Source organism: Terrapene carolina, unplaced genomic scaffold, assembly GCF_002925995.2.
Source record: "Terrapene carolina triunguis isolate 2854851 unplaced genomic scaffold, T_m_triunguis-2.0 Scaffold23, whole genome shotgun sequence".
NCBI lineage: Eukaryota > Metazoa > Chordata > Testudines > Emydidae > Terrapene > Terrapene triunguis.
In genome coordinates this window covers 19,519,409-19,545,176 of record NW_020664374.1, presented here as the reverse complement: position 1 = coordinate 19,545,176, position 25,768 = coordinate 19,519,409, and the positions used below count along the sequence as shown (strand labels likewise).

The window sequence follows — 25,768 nt, the reverse complement described above, 5'->3', positions numbered from 1 at the left end:
TCATTGGGACTATTCAGTATGTCCTACTTCTCAGTTGCAATTAATAGAATGATTTGTTAAGCTCTAATAGCTATTCCTGCAGTTGAAATTGTATTTGTTGTCATCTGTATGTTTTTAAATATGTCTTAAATCAGGTTATAAAAACCTAAATATAGAAATAGCAAGTCACCACTGGGAAAGGCTGTGTCACCAATGGATTAAAAAGCGATATAAGGGAATTTAATCACTTTTTACCTTTTTAAAAAAAACTGAACAAGATTTAAATACAAATCTTGTAAAATAAATAAAAAATGTCTAGGCCTCCTATTGATAGCTGTATTACAGCTCTCTAAATAGACTAATAATTCATATTTTTCTTATAGCTTCAAGAAACTAATTGACACACACATATCAAAAGATGGCTAGATCTAGATCAAGATCACCAAGGTGGAAACACAGGTAAATGCTTAACTTTTATTATGCTTTATATTAGAGCTGTTAATAGAATACCATTTATTTAAATATTTTTGGATGTTTTCTACATTTTCAAATATATTCATTTCAATACAATACAGAATACAAAGTGTACAGTGCTCATTTTATATTTATTTTTGATTACAAGTATTTGCACTGTAAAAAAACAAAAGAAATAGTATTTTTCAATTCACCTAATACAAGTACTGTAGTGCAATCTCTCTATCATGTAAGTTGAATTTCAAAAAGTAGAATTATGACAAAAAAACCCTGCATTCAAAAATAAAACCATATAAAATTTTAGAGTCGGCAAGTCCGCTCAGTCCTACTTCTTGTTCAGCGAATCGCTAAGACAAACAAGTTTGTTTACATTTGCAGGAGATAATTCTGCCCGCTTCTTGTTTACAATGTCACCTGAAAGTGAGAACAGGCATTTGCATGGCATGTTTATAGCTGGCATTGCAAGGAACTTACGTGCAGGATGCGCTAAAGATTCATATATCCATTCATGCTTCAACCACCATTCCAGGGGATATGCATCCATGCTGATGACAGGTTTTGCTCAATAACAATCCAAAGCAGTGCAGACTGACGCATGTTTATTTTCATTATCTGAGTTAGATGCCCCCAGCAGAAGGTTGATTTTCTTTTTTGGTGGTTCGGATTCTGTAGTTCCTGCATCGGAGTGTTGTTTTTTTAAGACTTCTGAAAGTATGCTCGACACCTCGTCCCTCTCAGTTTTTGGAAGGCACTTCAGATTCTTAAACCTTGTGTTGAGTGCTGTAGCTATCTTTAGAAATCTCACATTGGTACCTTCTTTGGGTTTTGTTAAATCTGCAGTGAAAGTGTTCTTAAAATGCCAACATGTGCTTGGTCATCATCTGAGATTGCTATAACATGAAATATATGGCAGAATGCAGGTAAAACAGAGCAGGGGACATACAGTTCTCCCCCAAGGAGTTCAGTCACAAATTTAATTAACGCATTATTTTTTTAACGAGTGTCATCAGCATCCAGCTTCTGGAATGGTGGCCGAAGCATGAAGGGGCATACGAATGTTTAGCATATCTGGCACTTAAATACCTTGTCATGCCAGCTACAAAAGTGCCATGCAAATGCCTGTTCTCACTTTCTGGTGACATTGTAAATAAGAAGAGGGCAGCATTATCTCCTGTAAATGTAAACAAACTTGTTTGTCTTAGCGATTCGCTGAACAAGAAGTAGGACTGAATGTACTTGTAGGCACTGAAGTTTTACATTGTTTTGTTTTTGAGTGCAGTTATGTAACAACAACAAAATCTATGTTTGTAAGTTGCACTTTCACGACATGGAGATTGCACTACAGTACTTGGTATGAAGTGAACTGAGAAATACTATTTCTTTTGTTTATCACTTTTACAGTGCAAATATTTGTAATCAAAAATAATATACACTTTGATTTCAATTACAACACAGAATACAATAGATATGAACATGTAGAAAAACATCCAAAATATTTAATAAATTTCAGTTGGTATTCTATTGTTTAACAGTGCAATTAAAAACTGTGATTAATTGCGATTAATTTTTTGAGTTAATCGCGTGAGTTAACTGCAATTAATCGACAGCCCTAGTTTATATTTGTTTTCAGAACATAGCTTTATATAGGAGTTTATAAAACAGCCTTTATCTTTTAGGATAGCAGAACAAAAAGATATTAAGACTAAAAATGTATTTCAAAGAAAACATATTTATTTTATAAAATACTAATTTTATGTAATCTGTAAAAGCAAGTTTTCAAAAGTAAATTGAGTTCTTACTTGCATGAAATTTGAGCCAGATAGAAAGTGGTAATAGGTTTTAAGCATCATTAAGCCTGCAAGAAGGAGTTCGTGCATGAATGGCACCAGTTTAATTTGTGACAGCTTTTAAATTCCACTTCCATTTTTAAAAAAGTAAAACAAACTGGTTAACAATTAAGTGAAGTGGTTTGTTGGGTAGGCTGGATGAAGCCTTTCCCTGCTGAGTAGAGGGAGAGGGGTGCATGCTATCAATTTTAGCAGAATGTCAAAACAGCCACTACGTTTCTAGTTTGCCCCAATAGGTGTGAACGTATCTTTCAAAGGTGATGATGGTGTCCTGAGTCTGCAGACAGCTTTTTTGCTGAACACAGCTTTCTAGAATTGAGCTAGCAATCTGCAATGAATTTTGCATTTGCTAAGGAAAAATCCACAAGAAGATAGTGATTTTCTTGGAATTTACTCAAGCTTTTTTCAAGGGTTCTCTAAATCTGTGGATTGATTGCAGAGTTTGCTGTAAATATTCAGTAACTGATTAGTTTAAATACAAGATGCTTTGATCTAGGATTGCCTCCTGATTCTCACTGGTGGTTCCTACTGTCTTATTCTTTCGGAATGGCCTCTGACTAGTAGGTGTCTGGCAGTTTAAAAAAAAAAACAAAAACAAAAACTGCATAGCTGGCCTCAGCATTTTTGAAAATCAGATGAGCATACTTTATCCAACATGCTTTCATCACACATGGAGGAGTATTGATTTTAATGTGGAAGTGTCACTTGAATTTGTGATGGGACACTGTTCATTTGAATAATTAGTTTTGCATATGAAAGTGCAATCAATCATGGTTTTTTGTTGTTGTTGTTGTTTTTTTAAATGAACGCGTGGAAGCACCATTTAACATATTCAGGTATATACTTACTAGCAAAAACATTAATATTTATATGCAAGAAGACAGAGATTAGAGCTGGTTTAAATTTCTTGACTTATGAAAACTTTTCCTAGTGGCAAATGTGGTTTTGACAAAATCAGAATTTTCTGCGGGAAAAGGCTAATTTCAATAACATTTTTGATTTTGTTCAAAAGGAAATTTTGAAATTAAACATAATGCTTCAAAGTGACATTTCAAAAAAAAAATTTTGTTCCAGTTTTTGGAAACTATGACATTTTTTTTCCATTTTTTTGGTTTTTGAATGTTTGGGGTTCTCCCATTCTCCACCTCTTACCACCCCCATGCCTTTTTGTTTCCACTGGAAAAATTTGAGAAATGGTAAACAAGTGTGAAAGTACTTTCTACATTTGCTTACTGTTTTCCAACATTTTCCACTGTAATCTAAATGAAAAAAAAATTGTTTTGAAATGAAAATTCTTGTGGAAAACCTGAAATTTTTCAGTTAAAAAGATTTGGTATTTTCCCATGTAATTTTTCATTAGGGGAAAAATCAGGTTTTTATATCAGCTCTAGCTGAGATACAATTGCTTTGGACTTTATAATTTTGAATACTTTGGCTTGTTAAAATTAAGAACCATAACATTGCAGTAATACTGCGTAAGTTATTTTTGCACTGAATATATTTTTTGTTTTAACAAATTTGTATGTTTTTTTTTTGTAATACTTAAAATGGAATCTTTCTTTTTCTTATGTAGGTCCTTATCACCTGCATTTAGGAGTCCAGAACACCATAGACAAAGACATGCTCATATTAATTATGACTGTGAATATAAGAGATTTAGGAAAGACCTAAAGAAACCTGTGTCTTGGAGAGTGGAAGATGGGAAATACGGACAAAGCAATTCTAGATTTGCACCACATGGGAATATCCCCCACAGAATTTATGAACATAGATCATCTTCACCAAATGTAAAAAGAATTCCTTTAGAGGATACGTATAGTCGTAAACCCTATAGAACACATTCATCAGAAAGGGGTGAAGGCAACAGGAGATATCAGTTTCCACCCAAATACTCAGAAGTATCCTACAAAGAACATGATCAACCTTTTTACCCACACAAAATGCAAGAAAGATATATGCCTGAGGACTTCAGAGTCACTGGAGATGAAAAAGGAATGAAACCTTTTCATAGACCATTAGGGGCTTCATGTAAATTTGAAAGAAAATGGCATGAAGATGAAATGAGGCACCAGAAGTTTCAGGAAGACAAATATGGTCAGTCACTCCGAAGAGCTTCTGAAGAATTTACGACAAGGAGCTCTTTGCAGAAGAGGTATAGGAATAAAATAATTAAACCTGGGTAATGTGGTGTAAAGCCTCAAGTGAAAGTCTATTTTCGTTGTAGTTGAAGATTTCCACCTTGAAAGGCATTTATCAATTTGTAGTTTAATTGTGGGCAACTGGTGGTAGAGAAGTATTTATCTTTTTAAGTAAATCATGTACATGGCTAGAGTATAAAAGGATAATATTTTCCTTTTAAGTGCCCCTGCACTTCTGTACTCTGGCTTGAGGGATTTTGGGTTAACTTGCCACGCATTCTGCATATAAGGCCGTCTATCCAACATTCTGCACATAAATTCTCACTTTCTTCTCTAGTGCAAGTGTAAATTGCTTTATGTCAACACAGGTATCCTGAAGATCGTGATTACAGAGAACATGGGCATACATCTAAAAGGGCTAAAGAAATTGAGAGATATGACGCTGGAGAAATAGCAAGAAATCACAAATGGAAGCAAGATCGTTCTTTTCTACCCTACCAAAAAAAGGAGGAGCAAAGAAACATTGGTCCACAAGCTCATCGGTCTGCTGAAAGGGAGTACACAAAGAGTTCTGTTACGAAGATAGCATATGACTATAGTTACAAACAACATAGACACCCAGATGGGACAAAATCTTTTTCTGATGATAGAGCTCAGAAGTATGTAAAGCAGGAAGACCAAAAATATAATTCTCCTAAGGGTGCTCTGAATAGCAAAGAGTTAGATTATTGTAGTGGTGGAAGAGTAAGACAGACTGAAGAAGGGCATAATGAAGTACCCATTAAATATAGTTCAGAGAAGGGCTGCAATGCATGTGCCAACTCTTATAAAAATGATGTTGATCTGAGACCCTTTAATAACACAAAGAAGGAAAGAGTAAGGAATGAAGGGGATTTCAGAAAAAAAATAGATTCTTCTAATAGCCATCATGACACAAGTCATACAGTTTCAGATGTGAAAATGTCAGATGTCACTCCTAGGAAGGAGCTGCTCACAATCAAAGTGGATATGAAGAAAATGATGAACAAGTACAGGTATTTTTTTTTCTTACCTGTTCATGCTTCCTTTCTTGTTTAGTTGTGAATATTAAAGAAACCAAAGATTCTTAAGGTGGTAACTAGAGCAAAATAAGGTGATTGTTCCTTAGTACAAAAATGCTAACTTGCTAACTCTGATGAGTTACTGTTTGTTTCTCTGAAAGGAAAATAGTACCTGATTATAAGGATGTGGTGGGGGGGGATGATGCTTTTTTCCCCTTCCTCTCACTGAGATGGATTTATCTACCTAGGATTTTTTTTTAACCAGGTAAAAATCTGGTTTTGTCCTGTCTTCTGGAATGACCATTTAGGATGGGATTTTCATTGACTTCCACTGGTACTTGGGTACCTAACTCCATCAGGCTCCTTTGAAAATTACTGCCTTAAAATGTATATAATCTCAAACACCTGAGATCTCAAATCCAGTAAAACTATAGAACAAAATGGTACATTCATGGGCTGTATAATTCAAGTGTGTTGAAAGAGGTGTTGCTGGAACAAACTAAATTAAACAGCAGCATGTTACCTGGGCCTGATGGTATTTCTGCAACAGTTCTGCATGAGCTTGAAAGTGAAGTCACTAGCAGCTAACAAAAAATATGGCATTATCATAATCAACCATTATGCCAGAGGACTGGAAATGGCAAATGTTGTACCTATGTTGAATAGGTGTTTGATTGTAATTTCTATGATCATCCCTATCAGGCCTACTTAAGTACCAGTAAATTAGTAGAAATTGCAATATAAATACCTAGATGCAAATTACATGGACGGACAAGCCAGTATGACTTCTTGAGAAGAAATCATGCTTCAGTATACTAGAATTATTCTAACATATTAACATGATGGTGAATAAAGGAGAGATGGTTTATATAATTTGGGCTGGAAAACCTTGACAGTCCTTTACGAGAAGCTATTTTGAGGGGGTTGGGGTAGGGGAACTAGGTAGTTACAGTCCGAGAGGTAAAGTACTATGATGAATTATAACTTTCCTGAGAGACAGAAAACTATCCATTTGCAGCATGGCAAAAGATTAGCAGTTGGGTGTCATAAAATTCTCTACTAGCACTAGTGTTTATTCTTATATTAATAAACTGTAGAAGAGGCTGAACAGCTAAGTGGCAAAATCTTGCGGATGACCAGATTTAATCAAGAAAGAGATAGTTAGAAAAAGAATTGGATAACTACATAAGGTAGGAGAGAGATTTTTATAAGGGAGGCAAACAGTCATACCTCATGGCAGAAGCCAACTTCTGACAAATGTTAGGAAGAAACTTTCCTTGCGGAGACTGCACTGGATGAGCCACGGGTCTTATCTGGTATAGCAGTTCTTATGTTCATGATGTATTTTCTGAAAGGTGAACAGTAAACCAACGTTCTAGATGTCTGAGTGGTATTTCATTACATTGATAAACTACCTCAGTCTAAGAAATAGCAAAAGAATATAGTCAATTAGAAACTCCTTATATATCAAGGGAACTACTCCCACAGTATTTTTCCCTCCCCATCGAAGTTTCTTTTGTATATTTTTCTGCCTGAAATCAGTAATAAAATGTGGGGTTACGGAGACTAGAGAGAACACTGTACTAACTGAAGAGAGGCCAATATGAAAGACTATAGACGGCTGTACCACTAGGGAGGTTGAGAGACAGTGGCACCTGTGCTTGGGCTGCTGTTCCTGCTTTCTTGAGTGGCAATATACATGACGTGATTCTTCTCCATTTCACTGCTTCCCACAAGGGTCTGAAAAACAGTACAGAAGAACCTGGCCATGTCTTGCTAATTTCACTCTGTTTATGTTTGGGAAAACCACCCACAGTAGAGATGGAAATTTATTTGCAGACCGAGCAAGACAACACTACATTGATTGTCATTCATTTCACATTTGGAAGACTATTTTTGCATCCTTTTTTTAATGAAAACTTAATTTCTGCAGAAGTTGGTTGCTTAGGCCCGTTAATTTTTATTGGAAAGCTTCCTATTCTTCAGTGGCAAATAGGCAAACGGAGTTTTCAAGACCTTCCAGGAACAGCTATGTCTGATGTAGCTCATTATTATTTAAATGTTGCTTCTGTTGCTTCTTGTTGGAAGAAAATAGAGAGTTGCCTTCCAAAAGCACAATAAAAAAAAATTCCAAAACATTTTTGTATTTTATAAAAAAGATGATAATGTGGAACACTTAGAGGTGTTCTGCATTTTGTGTTTTCCTAAATAATGACTAAAGCATTCATTGTAAGGAGGGTAACAGAATAAGATTGTTAAAAGTATTGCTGGTCTCAAAATAGTTTGAGAAAATGCAGCAATTTTGAAGACCAACTTAATTTGGAAATTTTAAAACGTACTGACAGAAACACCAGATACTTGCTTCTCCTTTGATATATTAACCAATCAAGCTGGTTACTTGCGATAGTCAGCCACAAGACTTTTCAAAAATTGGATCATTGTTTGAGGGGGTGGGAGTGGGCGGGAATAGCCTATTCTACTGTTGGAAATCAATATAGTCCCTCTTTTCGAATATGGAGATACATCCTGCCAAGTTCCAAAATCACTCCAGACCTTCTGCTGGAACGTACACCTATAGTAATGGCTGTTTCTCAATACATGTTTTTCCTTTATTTTTATTTGATTATGTGGGTTCATTACATAATTTTAAATCTACAAATACATATAATCATGAAAAATCCAGTCCTAGCTCACGCCTAGTCTCCGTGCTATCCTCTCCTTCATCCCTCATTCAGTCTTCTCCTTCATGATCTGTGTTCCTCACGTAGTGTTTGATTTAAAATGTGAAAAGGGCTTTAATTTGTTTCCACCTTTCCCTAAGATAAAATTGTCTCTTGATCTACTCTTTATTTTAATTTTTTGTTAATATTTCAGTATCTCTGAAAGTTACTAAATAAATTTATGCAAATTTATTCTAGGACTGCTTCTAGCCATACTATGGAGCGGCAGATGTCACATGATCTGGTTGCTGTTGGCAGGAAAAATGAAAATTTTCATCCAGTGTTTGAACACATGGAATCTGTAACACAAAATGTCGAGAACAACCCATCAAAAGAATTTACTCAGGAAATCATAACAATTATCCATCAAGTTAAAGGTGAATTATAATATTTTATGCTTGAACATATAAACTAGGGATGTGGTTAATTAAAATGTTTTGGTATCTACCAGAATACTCGCTATTTGAATACAAATAGAACAAGACAAGTAAAGCCTCATGCAGGTTTCTGAACAGTATGTGGGGTGGCTGTGGCCTTGGGCATGTTTGACAAGGAATGCTGATGTGGAGGTTTTGGTAGTCTAGAGTAGAGGAAGTCTGGTGTGTCGCTAAGGGTTCAGGAAGGGTTTTGCTAGAGGAGCGATCAAATTAAGCTGCTTGTCAAGGAAGAGTTGGGGTTCTGTCCTGAGTGAATGTGGGTAAGAGATACGCAGAGGGCTTGGCAGCCTGGAGAAGGTGGTAGGACATTGGGGCTCTTGATTGTTAAAGGTGGGGTTAGAAATTGACTGCTGGGACAAAAGTAGTCTCTTAATTGGTGGCCTCACTTGGTTACATAGTTTTTATATTAAGTAAAAATGGTCTTGATTTGCATCTCATTTACAGCCAAAACAAATACAAAGCTAGGGCCTCAATTCTATGTGGTAATCCATATGCATAAACTATTGCACCCATATGCGTCCCATCTTGCAGTACCAGGGCTTATGTGTTGCAGTGGAGAGATACTGGTGCCTCTCATATAACTTTTCTTGGGAGGAAAGGAGTGAGATAAAATATACTTTGTTTTATTCAAAATTAACTATAAGCAATTTACATTTTCTGCTCCTTTCATTTTTCAGTTTAACCTTATTAATTTTGTTGTAGTGCTACTTCTGTGCAATGCTGATTGTGACAACCCATAGGTACCAGTATTTAAATTATTATATTAACAGAGATGGTAAACCCTTACATCTCTTTATGTTGAGATTAATTTTATTGAAAAATGAAATGATTAAATACATTGTTGCTAATATACTAAATATTAAAGTACTAGGATGGCTGCTTTAATATGTATGCAGTTTGTTAAAGTACTAATCTTTCAGCAGTGTGAGTTAGGGTTGTATTTCAAGTGGGATTTATTTGGATTTAATGTCAGCATTCAGTGTTATTTTGTACAGTTAATATTTTAATAGTATGGTTGTGCAATTGCAATACAAATGATAAAGTAATATTTTTGCATTTAATATATCTTCACAGCAAATTATTTTACATCTTCTGACCTAACTTTAAATGAACGCTTCTCAAAAATTCAAGATAAACCAGTTGTAAATTTAAATGAAGTTAAAATATATTCAGATCCAGAAATTCACAGGTAAAGCATAAACTTTGTGCTATTATTTATATTGATTCAGCTATTTAATTGTTTCCATTATATTATACGTGCAGCTTAATGTGGAATATGAAATAAATGGAATATTTCTTTCAGCATCTTTTAGTGGACTGTAAATTGCATAGCATGCAACTGTGTAGTATAATTGTTTTTAAAATGGCCATAATAACCATGGCTTTTTGTTTAAAGTGATCATTCTCTTCCATGTTTAAATGTGGCATACTCATTCTTATATCATTTCGGTTTATTACTTCAGGAGAATTGATATATCTTTGGCAGAACTTCAGAATAAACTAGCTATGCCATGTGAATCTGGACAGGTATGTTAATTTTTTGTTTTTTTTATGGGGGGAGAATAAGTTACAATGACAATCTGTTAGCACTTCTGTAATCCTTTTTTCATGCTCTTGTAACTCGTCCATAACATTCCCATTAGTATACAAATACTGAACCATCAAGCAATTTTAAGATCATTTTAATTTTTTTCCACATTTTTTTTTTTTTTTTTTTGCACATAGATTTAGAAAGTGAATCTTGACAGTCCAAGTATCGTGTATTTCCCTGCCCATTCAATAAGCAGGCAAATGTGTTCTGCGCTAACTGAAGTCTTTGAGTACTCATGCTATGCTTTGTGAACCCAGGACCATTTGAAAGCAGTTTAAATATTGAGCTGATGCCAGTTAACCCATGGATCCAGTGTTCCACCTGGGGTTATAAAAGGCTCTAACCTCCTTCCCCTCCTGCTAAACTAAATAGTTGTCCTGAGTACTTCTCTTTTTGTAGGCGCAAGCAGCCTCAGCACTATTTACCTCAAACCAACTGTATTGTCAGTGTACTTTAATGATTATAGTTGTATTTACATATTGTTTAAAAAATGTTAGGATCTAGTTAATGTGGATCCAGATAAGCACCCAGGCTTCAAGCACTGCACTGCATTTCACACTAGGTGCTTAAAGTGTTTGGGAAAAGGGCACCTACTTGAGGATACTTGGCTGGTGTTCTCTGATATCAGAACAAGATGCAAATAAGAAAAGTGGGACTAGGCCTTTCCATGTGGCATTCTATCTGAGGCTTTGGATCAACTGATCAGAAGTACTTCAGTCTTTCTCCAAAGAGGAAAGACAAATAATTGGTTATAGCAGCCCATTCGGAGTCCCATAGTCCTCTATTCTCTGAGGTATCAAGACAATTTTGATGTAGTTGTTTCAAAGAAACATTCAAGAGGTAAGCCCTTGTTGCCAAGCTCAGGATTGTATGGAGAAGCATTGCCTTTAAAGGTCCAATCCCCCAGTTCACCAGCCTGTTAACTTCTGTATGTTGAGCTAGGTTCTTAGTAGGCTTATGGCTACTCCTTTTGAATGTTGGGGAACTGTTCTCTACCTTTTCTTTCCAGAAAAGTTGTCTTCCTGATGGCTGAGTAAAATCCACACTTTAATGATGGACCCTTCTTGTTTAGTATTTTCCAAAGAGAAAGCAGTGCAGCATCCTTAGTTAATATTTCTGGGTAAAGTGTAGTATCTGAGCATCATCTAAAACGGGTAGGCAACCTATGGCACACATGCCAAAGGCGGCACGTGAGCTGATTTTCAGTGGCACTCACACTGCCCGGGTCCTGGCCACTGGTTCAGGGTACTCTGCATTTTAATTTAATTTTAAATGAAGCTTCTTAAGCATTTTAAAAACCTTATTTACTTTACATACAACAATAGTTTAGTTATATATTATAGACTTATAGAAAGAGACCTTCTAAAAACGTTAAAATGTATTACTGGCACGCGAAACCTTAAATTAGAGTAAATAAATGAAGACTCGGCACACCGCTTCTGAAAGGTTGCTGAACCCCGATCTAAAATAAAACATATATCTATATCTTCTGCTCAAAGCTTCATACCATGCTGAGGAAGGCTAGCTGAATAAATTAGATGTGAAAACAAACCTTTGAAAACTAAGCCATTTTGGAAGTAATCTTATTTGAGGACTTTGGTAACAAGACCAAAGGAGACGAGATCTCCATCTAGAGCAGTAGTTCTCAAACTTTTGTACTGGTGACCCCTTTCACATAGCAAGCCTCTTGAGTGCGGCCCTCTCCCCCCTTACAAATTAAAAACACTTTTTTATATATTTAACTCAGTTATAAATGCTGGATGCAAATTGGGGTTTGGGGTGGAGACTGACAGCTCACGACCCTCCATGTAATAACCTCGTGACTCCCTGGGGGGTCCCAACCCCCAGTTTGAGAATCCCTGATCTAGAGATTATCCAGATGGTTAAAGTAATGTATCTGGATGTCACAGTTACCGGGTGAAGTTTGAGCCCCTTTAGTCCTTCTCAAGTACCCCCTAGGTGGCAGACCTGGCTCCTTGCACCTCACTCTGTTTGGAACCATGTACTTCAACTACTCTGGAACTGGGTCTATGGCTATCAGCTCCCCTGTTTCCCACCTGTGTTAATGTGGCAGGCCCAACTTGGTTTGGCACCTGTCACCACTTTCACTCAGGGGTCCTTTGACCACTGAGGTAGTTATAGTGACTCCAAAACACAGCCCCCCATTTTTTATTCCTTCACTAATGGTACAGAGCATACAGAGCAAAGGATAAACATAATAGAAATCGACACCCATATTTCTCTTTACCTAACCCCTAATTGCAATCTTTCACATGTTTCAGCCAGCCCATTTATCTCCACCTCTGGGTTATGAGAAGCCGACTGCCACTACTTCAGTTTCTGCATTTCTCACTCTTTATGTCTCCTTGCTAGCCTGTCAGCTCTCATTGACTCCTGGGGCAGACCCTCTTAGCTCACCTGTACCCCCTTCCTTTTCTAGGCCCCGGGGTCTTGTAATGGTTGAGTGTTCCCTTTGACATCTCTCTCTTCTCAGCCTTGATAAAACATCTCAGAGTTGGGGCTGAGGAGCCTTCCCTTCGTGGCTATAAACCTGGCTATTGTGTTTGAGAATTTGGTAGGATGCTCATTATCTTGGCCATTGTAAATGCAGAGTCTCGTGTGCCATATTCATTAAACCAAGATATTTCCCACTTCATTACACCAGGCCTGAAAGAGTTCCAGCACCAAGAGGGACTTGGAGTCCTTTCTAACAGAGGAGCCACCTTGCCATTCTGTCATTAATGTACCTTTCTTTGTAAGGATCCCACTTGGAATTCCACTCATAGCTTAGTTTATTCAGTACTTTTTTTCTCAACTCCATAGCCAAATAGGAGGGCAGGCCTGAGGTCTTTTAATTAAGTATTCTACCCTCTTCCTGCTTGCTAATCTACTACAGTGCAAATTTACAGAGGTAACTACATGAAGGAGAATGGCAGCCTAAGTACCAGTAACTGAGTTCTGTGAATATTTTGTCTCTTCAGCTGTACACTGACCCTTCTTCCCTGTTACATTGAGATCTTGTAATTAGTAAAATGAAGCAAAGAGGATCAGCAGATAGTTGCAGAGCTGAGTTCTTTATAACCAAGGTTTGAACTTTGTATCCATGGGTCAATGTGCATGCCAGCCTCCTACCCGCACTCAGATGGTTACACCTCTTTAAAATGGTTTTGCAAGCACAAGACAAGCCACAGCACCTACTGTATGGATCAAGTAACCTGCCTTTAAATTGATTTTATATATCCAATATAATTTCAGTAAAATTTCCCTTCCTATTACTTAGACTGTTGTGAGAGTTCTAGAAGATCCAAATGATCTACGGCATGATATAGAGAGGAGGAGAAAAGAGAGGCTGCAGAATGAAGATGAGAGAGTGTTTCACATAGACAGTGTAATTCAAAGGTAATCTACCTTTAGTGAATAAATCTGTATACCTGAGTCTGTAGGGTCATCAGAAATTTTTTGCATCTGTTTTTAAGGTTGGTCCTTGAATTTTGAGTCTCAAAATCTAATTCCATTTAAATCCACTATAAACGCACCTAGACTTTATTCTGTAGTAACAAAGAACAGCCTTGAAAGAGAGAACGGTTTAACTTTTAATAAAGGTGAACTGCAGTGTGAAAATTAAAATTAAGCTTTGTGTCAAATGTTCCCACTGGCCAGGCTGTGGGAAGGAGGAAGGAATTGAATTCAAATAGATGTTTTTAACCATTTAAAAATTCTCCTTTGTTGTAAAATTCTCTTGGAATTCTCTGGTTCGCTGACAGTATTCTGGAATGAATTGTTCTGTGCAACCATTGCTATTTGTGATGTCCCCATCTGGGATACCTTCAGTGAAGCAGGAAGTTCCAAGAGTATTTTAGAGATTTCTTTTTCAAAAGATTTAGTTACAGTTTATTATTGCACAGAGTGCCTCCCACTGCTTGATTAGTGGGGACATTCAGCACAGAAATGTCTGCTTAACTCAATTTTACTATCGTATATACTCGATCATAAGCTGGTTCGTTTATAAGCCGAACCCCCCTCTCCCCCCAAGATGAATAAGTAAAAATGGAAAATTTTTATAACCCATTCATAAACCGACCCTATAATTCAGGGGTCAGCAAACTTTGGCTCCCGGGCCATCAGGATAAGCCGCTGGTGGGCCGAGATGGTTTGTTTACCTCAAGTGTCCGCAGGCACAGCGGTAAACCTAGTAAACAAAGTGTCCCGGCGTGCCAGCTGCTTACCCTGACGGGCTGGGACAGCAACTAGTGGGGAAATGTATTTTGGGGGGAGAATCTGGGGGTCAGGAGAGTAACCCCTGTGACCACCCCCCACATGACCCAACCCCTAGCCCGGGACCTCCACACTCTCCCCATCCTATCCCTTCCCACCTTATCTGGGGAGGGCCAGGGGAGGATGTCTCTGGGCTGGCTGGAGCTGCTCCGGCAGGCTGGGCAGCGCGGCTGCAGCCTGCTCCGGTGGGCCAGACAGGGCGGCGTGGCTGCAGCATGTTCCAGCGGACTGGGCCGGGTGGCACGGCCACAGCATGCTTAGGCGGGCCGAGTGGCACAGCCACAGCCTGCTCTGGGGGGCGGGCCGGGCGTCACGGCTCCAGCCTGCCAGCCCCGGAGCTGCAGCTGCTTCCGAGGCTGTGGGGAGAGCAGTCTGGCCAGAAGCAGAGAGACTCTGGCCCCACCTCTTCCCTTCTGGCTCTGCTGGCTATGCTGCCTCTCCTTGCTCCCTCTGTTGGGCGGAGGGGCTGTGTCCCACTTCTCCATCTCTATACCCGTTCATAAGCCGACCCCCTTCTCTGGTGCTTCCCTTTCTTACTAAAAAAAATTCAGCTTATGAACGAGTATATATGGCACTTCACTGGTTAACCTTAAAAGATTAATCTGAATATACAGAGATGACTTCTTTGTACAGAAAAGAATAATTGTGGAGGAAACTGTCAAATTGTAATGAAATAGGGCTTGATTTGATGATATCTCATAACATACCAGTGCATATTTATTTTAAATACAAAGCCTATTACATAGTAAGTTGCAATACCTGCTGATTAGAAAACTAATTTGTGGCTTGGACTGGGTGCAGACTTAAGAAGGGGAGAAGGAACTAATTTCCTTTCCTTTGTCAGTTTGTAACATCGTCATCATGTTTTCCTTTTTTTAAAAATTGATGAGAACTTTCATGGAAGATCATACAGAATATATTATGTAAGTGATCAGCTTGATTCACTGCTATTCAACTCTCGTCCAGTATATCTGAATGAGTGTCCTTGGAATTCATTTTATAACTATATATTTTCAAACAATAGAGATTTACATTTAAATGCTTTTAGGCCATACTATAAATGCTTATTTAAAAGTAGATGCTAAGCAACTTGAAATAGGCAAATGGAAATGGTCAGTTGTATAGTCCCAAAGCTAAATCTTGACTTCTAGTGGCTGCTTCTTTTTATGGTGAATCTTTTCTTAGGTAGATGTTGACACTACTGCATTTGTGGTATACTAAATAAGAGAGAGTGAGTGGTATGGCCTGTTCAGGAAGGAGACCTACGGGTATAATATCAGTAAGCATTCTTTTGTGTACTGCATAATGTCTGTTTTAATTTAGAGCTTTAAAAATTACAAAATTTGTATGGTTTTATTTAGAAGACTGCTTAGTGGTGCTTACATGAATGAGCTATTTTCTTTCTATCAGGAGAGAATATAAAAGGCATATTAAAGCAGCATTCCAGGTTTTATGCATTTGAAACTGCTAACCATAAACCCCAGTCTTATGTTTCAGGCAGTTATTCTTCAGCTTTATATTTAAACCTTATATAAGACACCAACGTACAATTGTGAAATCTTCAAAAGTAGTAGGAAAATAAATTTTTGTGCAGGACCTAGAGAAGAAATGTAGTTTTTCTTCTTGCTCTTTGCAGCTTTGCTTCTTTTGGTGCCATGTAACGCCAAGGATTCTTCATAATTCATGCAGTGTTTCTTCATATCCTGCACTTTCATAGGTTAATAGATTTTTAGCCTAGAGAGGGATCATTTGTGGTCTAATCTGACATGCATAACATTGGTCAAAACCAGATTTTTAAAATTCCACCTTCAAAATTTGTTCTTATCTCTTCTTAATCCAGGGTGCTAAGAGTATGTTGTATTCAGCAGTGGTTTTCAACTAGGGGTACGGGGCCCACTGGGGTGCCACAAGCAGGTTTCAGGGGGTCCGCCAAAATAAACCAGAGAGCAGGGCTGGTGTTAGACTCACTGGGGCCTGGGGCTGAAGCCTGAGCCCCACCGCCGTGGGCTGAAGCCAAAGCTTGAGCAACTTAGCTTTGCGGGCCCCCGTGACGTGGGGCCCCAGGCAATTGCCCTGCTTGCTACCCCCTAATGCCAGCCAGGGCTTTTAATCTACTGGATATGCAGAAAAAGAGTTGTTGTAGAACAGGCGGGCTGTGGAGTTTTTATAGCATGGTGGTGGGGCTCAGAAAGAAAAAGGTTGAGAAACCCTGGCATTCAGTATTTGAGTACATGACTTTCAATGGGACTTAGCCTAAGTGATTTAGGAATGCATGTCTACACTACAGCTTATGTCAGCATAATTTATGTCGCTCAGGGGTGTGAATAAACCACTCCCCTGAGAGACATAAGTTACACCGACATAAGTGCCAATGTGGACAGCACTAAGTTGGTGGAGAGTTTCTCCCACCGACACAGCTTCTGCAGCTCATGGAGGTGGTTTTATTATGCCACCGGGAGAGCTCTCTCCTGTTGGCATAGAGCATCTTCACCAGATGCGCTGCAGCAGCGCTGCTGCATCAGTGCTGTACTGTGTGGACAGGCCCTTACATGCTTTTGAAAATCCTATCAATGGTACATAAATAGAGGCTGGATGTCACACTGTGTACTGAATGTGGTATGAGGAATAGAACTTGTGATCTTTAGCTCCAAAAATGCAGACTTCTTCCATTTGAACTAATAGAACTCTCCATTTTATAAGAACACTAAGACATAGAGCTATGTTGGACAGCCACACTAGGCTGAGACAAGTTCAAGCTGTAAAATAATTAAAAGTAAGTCTAACATATTCCAGCCAGCAGAGGGCAGGGATAGCCAAGCACATGCATCGTTGAATCATTTGTACAAAGATTTTCAGTTGTATGATGAGGATTTAAAGACGGCACTGAGAATCACTAGCTTGTCTGTTTATTAATCTGTGTACCAGAATGCAATGATGATTTCATTTAACTTTGGTTTCGACAGTGAAAATGGACCACTAGTAATTTGTCAATTAATGTGCCAGTTTAACATATTTTTTAATACTTGTACATAATTTAAATTTTTTAAATAGCTTAATTTTGAAATATTGCTGGCTTAGTTTTCATTCCTTTTTTATTTTCTGTATCCAATCAGGAATGAGCACAATGGTAGCTTTTCAAAATTACAGAACTCTCAAATTGATGGATTCCAAAAGCCTATAAGATTCCTAAAACCACCTTTCAGGAAATTTATTAGGAAACCTCACATGGTAAGTTGAAGTGAAATAGATCCCTTTCCTTGCTTTTCTCTTCTCTTTCCCTTATACTCGTATTTAAAATTTTGCTGTGTTGGCTGGGCTGACATGAATTTTAAGTCTCTTGATCCCTTGTCATGTTAAGTTTCAAAAGATTATTTGTTGCATCATAAAATTTACCTGTGTTAAATTACATCTAAATAGTACTAAAGTTTACTGGTCATGGGTAAACTCTGCTGCATCTGAACTTTTTCAAATGTTACAACTGTTACATAGTATACAAAAAGGTATTGGCTTGCATGAATGATGACATTATTCTGATTTAAAATCTTGATTTTTCTGCTTTTTGATGCCTATGCACCGCTCCTAAGCAACTTGTACTGTCTTTTTATTTCCCTGGCCTGGAGATGGTTATTGGGAATCGGAACACTGTTTGATTTAGACTTGGAACTATTTACAGTGGAGTCAGAACATTTTCAGGATAGTCAAGAAATGGGGAGATCAGTTTCTAACACAGGATAATGAGAGCAGGTCATTGTAATTCTGGGTGCTGAATGACTTTGCAATTTCAATGGATCATGGGGAACTATTAAATTAAAACTTGGATTGATTGCAGCCTGTATTCAAGAAATTTGGTGATGCACTACATTTTCCCTTACTTCATAAAATACTCCCACCTAAAGCACAGATCAAAGGGGTTATTACTGAATGACTCATCTGAAGTAAAATGTAATAGTTTTGGATGAAGAACACAGGAACAGAGAGCCAGCCCACACACTCCAGTGGCTGACCAAAGGACAAAGTGCACATCTTGCTTAAATTAAGTACCCTCCTCTGCAAAGAGATTATCTTTTAGTTACTAGAAAGATTCTAGGATATGCATAAGAAAAAAAAATTCAGGGAATAGAAATAATTGGACATACTTAAAATTCATGTAGTGAAAAAGCTCATGTTACTCTAGATCAGTGTTTCCCGAGGGCGTACTGGCCGCCTCTTCCTGCAGCCCCCATTGGCCTGGAGCAGCGAACCGCAGCCAGTGGGAGCTGCAATGGTCCGAACCTGCGGACGGGGCAGGTAAACAAACCGGCCTGGCCCGGCCCGCCAGGGGCTTTCCCTACACAAGTGGTGTTCCAAGTTTGGGAAACACCGCTCTAGATTTTTAATTCACCAAATTTAGATGGGGCCTTTACTGACACCTCCATAATGAGTCTTTTTTTAAAATAAAATTTGTACATTAAACTGGGCAAAATGATTACCGCAGGTCCAGTGCTGGCCTGTAATAATTAGAAATAAATGCATGTTCCCTCTGGACAGTTTCTCTACAAATAAATGTAGTCTGTTTTCAAGTGTTTACTAAGGACTGGTCTGCACTGGGAACTTGCATCGGTATAGCTATGTCTCTCAGGGATGTGAAAAATCCACACCCCTGAGTTACCCCCAGTGTAGATCACACTAGGTAGATGGAAGAATTCTTCTGTCAACCTAGCTACCTCCTCTCAGAGAGGTGGATTAACTATATCAGTGGGAGAACTTCTCCCGTCAGCGTAAGTAGTGTCTACATTGAAGTGCCACAGGGGTGCAGCTGCAGCTGTGCCGCTATAACTGTTTGAGTATTGAAATACCCTCAGATAAATGAGTGACTGTAAGCTAACAGAGTTAGATAAGCAAAGGCACGCAGAGAAACTTTTGTTGAAATAAGTACAGTGTAAATTAGAACTAAAGCTTCAACTTCCTGAGTTTTCAAGGGACTGTTTTGGTGCATGCAGAATAAATAAAATAAACTAGACAGGAGACATGTAATTTGTGGTCTTTCTTATTTAATGTCTTGACACATTTAGTCAATATTTTAATGTCAAACTTCCATAGGTTCATCAGACTTTTCCTTAGTCTACCAAAGTTTGTTTTTATTATCCACAATTTGTTCACCAACACTGAAATGCAGTTGCTTTGGGGATGTAATATGGCAACTCTCTAACAGCTCTGACAATGCTACAGAACAATTTAGGACAGGACATGAATAATACTTCATTCAGAACTAAAATCGAAATTATGCATTTGAAACTGTGAGAGCCCGGCTTAGCGGTTAACAGACTCAATGCAAATCAGAAGGGAGTTGGTTCAAAGTGGGAACTGAGTTAATGCATTGTGTCTACTAAGGGTGCAGTGAAAACTTTTGCCTGACATTTAACAGGAAACTGCAGACAAGGGAGTTCTTGGACAGCAGAAAATGCCTTTGCCTTGACACTTACAAGTTCCAGCAATGAAGAGTTGCTGAGTAAGAAGCAACGGCAGCCATGAACGAACAGCTACTGAATAATGCAGGGCATCCTGAAGGAGAGAGAGCCAGCCATGTGCTAGCCAGTTTGAAGACAAGATTCTTGCCTCAGAGTTGACAATGAATATGTCAGCAAAAATTAGAATGAGTTAGTGCTAGCCAAATGTTTTAAAGAGATTAAAAGAGCTTTTAGGGACAGCACTAGAACATTTTTTACCAGTGTGTATTAGAGCTCCCAGTTGTGACAGATTAGCAGATGAGCATCCCTTTTTGCCCTTGTCTTGCCCTGGCACACTTGTGCTTCCTTTCTCCGTCCATCTTCTCTCCTCTTCTATATTGTTTTTTGCCTTTTTAAAAATGTTTCTTTTCGTTTTGCTCCCTCTTACTATTTCCCCACTCACTATATACTGCTAAGATAGCCCTTCATGGGGTGTATCATGGGCTGGGCTGGCAGATATTACTGTAGCTGAGCTGAGTGCCAGGGGAGAAGAACTTTGTCTGATAGGCTGTAGCTTAAGCCTGATCTCTGTAAAAGTGAGCATCTATCACAGAATTACAGGCTGTAGCAGGAGCAGGGTGGTAAGATTGTTTTCAAGGAGCCACCTGTAGCTTTAGCTTAAGAGTAATTTTTCAGTGTGCTTTAAGGTAGATCCAGAGCCATATAACTTTCTCAGCATCCACTGCTCTTTGGCCTTGATCCCCTAGAGTAGTCTGGCATCTCTTGGGTTGAAAAGTACTGCAGTAGAGAAGAGTGAAAGCAGCTATTTAAAGAACTGAATGAAAATAAAGATCCCAAAATAGCTCTAATATTAAACTCCTTTTCAAAAAGATCTGCCTTCAAGAAAACCTGAGAAGCTTACACAAATAGAAAGTGAGACAATGTTATACACGTTCTTGACAAAAAGCAAGTAAGGAAATAAAGTACATTAAATATGAATACAAAGATCATCCAGTCTGCATAATATACATTCTGTGCTCTTAAGGGAATTTGTAAAACTCATGAATGACATATTTCTGAAATGTCATGAAAACTGGATATGTGCCAGATCATTAGAAAAAGCAAAGGTAGTATTGGTCTTCAAAATGAAGAGTGATCCTAGCAATTAATTTACTATCAATTCTATCTCTAGTAAAATATAGAAGAAATGTTAAGAAAAAATCACTACGTATCAAGAGAAGAACAAAATCATGGGCAGTAAGCAGCATAGAAATCTATCCACTAAAATAATTTTTGACAAATATTCTTCATTGCTAATTTATCAAGTCACTCAAAAAGTAGGGAAAGGGAATTTGGAAGATTAATATTTGAATCTTAGTAAAGCATTAGTAACTCACAGAATCCTGCTACCAAAACAAATTCATGTGGCCTTGGATATGAATATTGTTGCATGGATTCAAAACTGGAGGCAGGACCATTTAAAAAAAAAAAAAAAAAAAAAGACAATATTAAATAGCAGTGTGTCAGATTTGAAGGAGATATTTTGTGGAATCCCACAGATGTTGATTCAGTTCAGGTCCGGTCTAACCAAATATCTTCATAAATGATCTAGAACTGTGCGTATGTTAATGACACTAATAAAAAGTTGTGCTTGGTGAATGGGCAGTTGCAAATAGCCACAAGGGAAGAAGAGATAATAGGTAAATAATATGATAATGAAGTGACCTAGAGAGATTAAAAAAATAGAAAATAATTCAATGAGACTCAGCTTGGAAAAATGCATGTAGATCTACAGACAGGAAATACAGATATGGGAGGGAGAAACCTGAAATGTTGAGAGTTAGGGGTTTGTGAAAAGTAAATTAAACGTAATATCATATTGCACTATGGGAGTAAAATAGGCCAATATCTTTGAGCTGTGTAACTTGAGATCATGTTATGGAATAATAAGTTATTACCAAAGGTCAGAGTGGAGGGGTATGTGTGCAGGGTGCAGTGATTGTATTTTACTATAGCTCTGCCCACAGTCATAAAATGGTTTATAGCCTGAATTTAATCTAAAAATGTAAAAGGTGCTAAAAATTTGTGAAAACAAATTAATCCTAAAATTGTGTCATGTGTCCCATGTAATAAGAAACTAAACCTTAAATAAATTCCAAACTGCAACAGATAAATTACATCCAGATTAATCTTTTTAGTTGGCTCAATTTTGGTGCTGATTAAGGAATTCATCCTGGATTCTGCGGAAGAACTGTAGCAGTTTAGCATAATATCAGCAAAATCATAAAATTTAGGGGAACAAGTGGAATGAACGTCTGGCTAGCCTTTATGTTTGGGGTGTTCAACATGCAATCATAAGGCATATGCTTTTTAAATGACAAAACGCAATCGTAACCACTCCCCTTTTAAGTGTATTCGTTTTTGTTGACACGTAACTATACAGCAAGAAGATTGTACCAGAGGGGCAGGTTTCCAAGGGCAAGCATGACCAGTAGGCAAGGCTCTATGAATAGCATTTTTAAAAGAATATTTAAATAAGGACAGAAATAAATCCCTGAAGTTATTTAAAATTATATTTTAAATTAGATTGGACATCCAGTTTTTATGGTGTTGTGTGGATATTTCTGCTTAATTTTTGTTTATTCAGTATTTAAAATACTCTGTGGTTAAATCATGCTTGTCTGGCTCTTTGATTAAATGGTTGGTTCAGGTGCATCGTACACAGACATTAAAGAAGCAACTGATATTTGAAAGATTTAAATCTGAGTGGCAGGTCATACCAGATATTAAGATCCTGCATGACATGAAACCTGAGAGTATGTTGTGTTTTTATATATAAAAATAATAAAATGATTGTCCTTGATACAACTGAAATACTACTAGAAAGTTGATGTAACCTCAATTTTGTTGCCATAATTTGATTATTGTTGTTAAATGGACAATGTCTGGTAGTTTGGGTCCAAAATTTAACATCGTTGCCATACTAGATCAGATATGTGGACCATTTAGTCCAGTATAGTGTCTCCTGACAGTAGCCCCACACTGTAGTTTCAGAGGAAGGTGCAAGAAACCTTATAGTAGGCAGGTGCAAGGTAATCTTTCCTTCATGCTAATACCTAATAGTTACTGGTTGGTTTAAACCATGAAACATAATTTTTTATCTCCCTTCCAATTCTCTTTTTGTTAGCATTAACTACTAGAACTCTAGATATTCTAGTTATCCATGTAAATGTCCAGACTCTCTTTGAATCTTTGTACGTCTTGGCTTCAATGAGTTCCATTCTCTAATTACGTATTTTGTTTAAAAACAAACAAAAAAATGTTGACACCTTTTGATTTCATTAAATACCCCTGTATTCTTGTATTATGAGACAGGAAGAACAGAAGCTCCTGATGTACCTTCTTTATGCCACTCATTATTTTATATACTATTATCATGTTGCCTTTTATTAATCTCCTTTCTAAGGTATACAGTCCCATTCTCTTCACTCTCTCTTCATAAGATTTTTTCCATGCCCTCAATCATTTTTGTCTTCTTCTGAACCCCTTCTAATTCTGTAATAATATCCTTTGAGATGGGGTAACCAGATGAGGCTGTACCATTATAATATTTTCCATAATATTCCCTATCCCATTCCTTATGCATCCTTGTTTGCTCAATATGCAGCTGCAGAGGTCTTCACAGTGATGCCCAAGTCCCTTTCCTGAGTTGGCACAGTTAATTTAGAAACCTATCAGGTGTAGGAGTAGCTTAAATTTACCCCTTCAGTGTGCATTTCTTTGAACTTATCATGACTGAACTTCATCTGCCCATTCACTTGTCTTGGGTTAACTCTCTGAATTCTTGTCTAGAATTGACCAACCTAAATAACTTTGCCACCTGCAAATTTTGTCACTTCACTGCTCACCTTTCTTTCTAGATTATTAATAAATATATTAAACAACACCAGATTTAATACAGTACCTTCAGGCACCCCACTCTACCTTTTGCCATGATGAAAACTGGCCACTTATTCTTTCTTTGTTTCCTGACTCTTAGCCAGTTTTTGTTCTCTGACAATACTTTGCCTTTCACTCCATGACTATCTAGTTTCTGTAGCCTCCTGTGAGAGATCTTGTAAAGGCCTTTTGAAAGACTAAATTTTCAACTGATTCTCTTAGCCACCCCTTTATTTCTGTTTAAAACAAACTAAATTAATAAAACACTTTCATGATTATCTTTAAATTCAAATAAACTTGTCACTGAATTTAAAACATTTTTCTGCAATATTTGCAACCTAAAAAGTAACTAGTGCATGAGACCCAGACATAGAAACTGTCAATTTTTGTTTTTATTATTCAAGTTGAGTGAAGAGTAAAAATCTAGCCTAAATGAAGAGAGAGAGAGAGAATAAATTCAATTTTAATTTTTTCTATTCTTAATAATGTAAGATATCGCTTAACACAAGCAAGACTCTTTTAAATTATTAAATACTTATTCTTTAAAAATGATCTTCAGCTAGCTTTTTCAACTAATCTTGTTCTATTTCCGTTCATTATAATTAAGCAGCAGTAAGAAACAACTGGTTGCATAATCTGTTAATAATAATTTGATATCTAGGCACATGGCTGAAATCCCAGACACAATGCTGTTAACTGCAAATGTATCATTATTAGACTGTAAGACATTCTGGAATGTTGTATAGATCAGTGGCTTTCAACCTTTCCAGACTACTGTACCCGTTTCAGGAGTCTGATTTGTCTTGGGTACCCTAGATTTCACCCTCACTTAAAAACTACTTGCTTACAAAATGAGACATAAACATACAAAAGTGTCAAGGTAATAGTTATGGGGGAGTCGATCATTAGAAACATAGATAGCTGGGTTTGTGATGACTGGGAGAACCGCATGGTGACTTTCCTGTCTGGTGCGAAGGTCACGGATCTCTCGAGACATCTAGATTAGATTTATGTGTAGTGCTGGGGAGGAGCCGGTGTTTGTGGTACATGTAGGTACCAATGACATAGGGAAGGATAGGAGAGCGGTCCTGGAGGCCAAATTTAGGCTCCGAGGTAAGAGATTGAAGTCCAGGACCTCCATGGTGGCATTCTCTGAAATGCTTCCAGTTCCATGCACTGGGCCAGTTAGGCAGAACTGCAGGGTCTCAATGCATGGATGAGATGATGGTGTAGGGAGGTGGGGTTTAGATTTATTAGGAACTGGGGAAGCGTTTGGGAAAGGGGGAGCCTATACAGGAAGGATGGGCTCCACCTAACCAAAATGGAGCCAGAAATCTGGCTCTATTAAAAAAAAAAAAAAAAAAAAAAAACCTGCTTGTGATACAGCATGGCCAGAGGGCATCAGGAGAGGGTTAGAAGGGAGCCTTATTCCCTGTAGAGGGAAGAAAGTTTGCTATAGATTAATTAAAGCACCTGAAGCCAATTAGAGCACCTGAAGCCAGTCACCTGATAAACCCCCCCTGCTTCAATCAGACAGGGGAAGGAGTTGAAGCAGGGTGGATCGGTGTTGGAGCAGAGAGCAGTTTGGAGGAAAGTTTGGAGAAGTGCTGCAGTGGGCTAAGAAGACCAAGACCCTAGGTAAAGGGACACCAGGCTTGTGCAGAGGGAGGGCAGGAAGCCCCCACAAGCTGAAGGGCAGGAGAGGGAAGTAGCCCAGAGGAAGGAACCGCTAGTTCAAGTGGTTTGCCGCTATCCCTAGGGCCCCTAGGCTGGACCCGGAGTAGAGGGCGGGCCCAGGTCCCTCCCTCTCCACTCCCCTCCTCTAGGACACTAGTGGGGCACTTAATATCCCAGTTCAGGGTCAAGAAACGGCACCCTGGAAACCTCCCCCACCTCTTCCCC

General features: G+C 38.1%; 1 protein-coding gene across 3 annotated transcripts in view; it reads left to right on the top strand.

Annotated features, from left to right (window-relative positions):
* The first annotated feature begins 387 nt into the window (after positions 1-387).
* LOC113406241 (BCLAF1 and THRAP3 family member 3-like) overlaps positions 388-25,768 on the top strand; it is a 41,905-nt gene continuing 16,524 nt past the window's right edge. For 2 of the 3 annotated variants that reach the window (XM_026649820.1, XM_026649828.1), the window contains exons 1-8: positions 388-438; positions 3,874-4,452; positions 4,807-5,472; positions 8,397-8,575; positions 9,710-9,824; positions 10,099-10,162; positions 13,507-13,625; positions 17,615-17,729. In XM_026649820.1, the coding sequence (XP_026505605.1) occupies positions 398-438; positions 3,874-4,452; positions 4,807-5,472; positions 8,397-8,575; positions 9,710-9,824; positions 10,099-10,162; positions 13,507-13,625; positions 17,615-17,729 (1,878 nt within the window). In that variant the 5' untranslated portion in view covers positions 388-397. The remainder of the gene's footprint in view (positions 439-3,873; positions 4,453-4,806; positions 5,473-8,396; positions 8,576-9,709; positions 9,825-10,098; positions 10,163-13,506; positions 13,626-17,614; positions 17,730-25,768) is intronic. The other variant, XM_026649835.1, reaches the window with a different exon arrangement.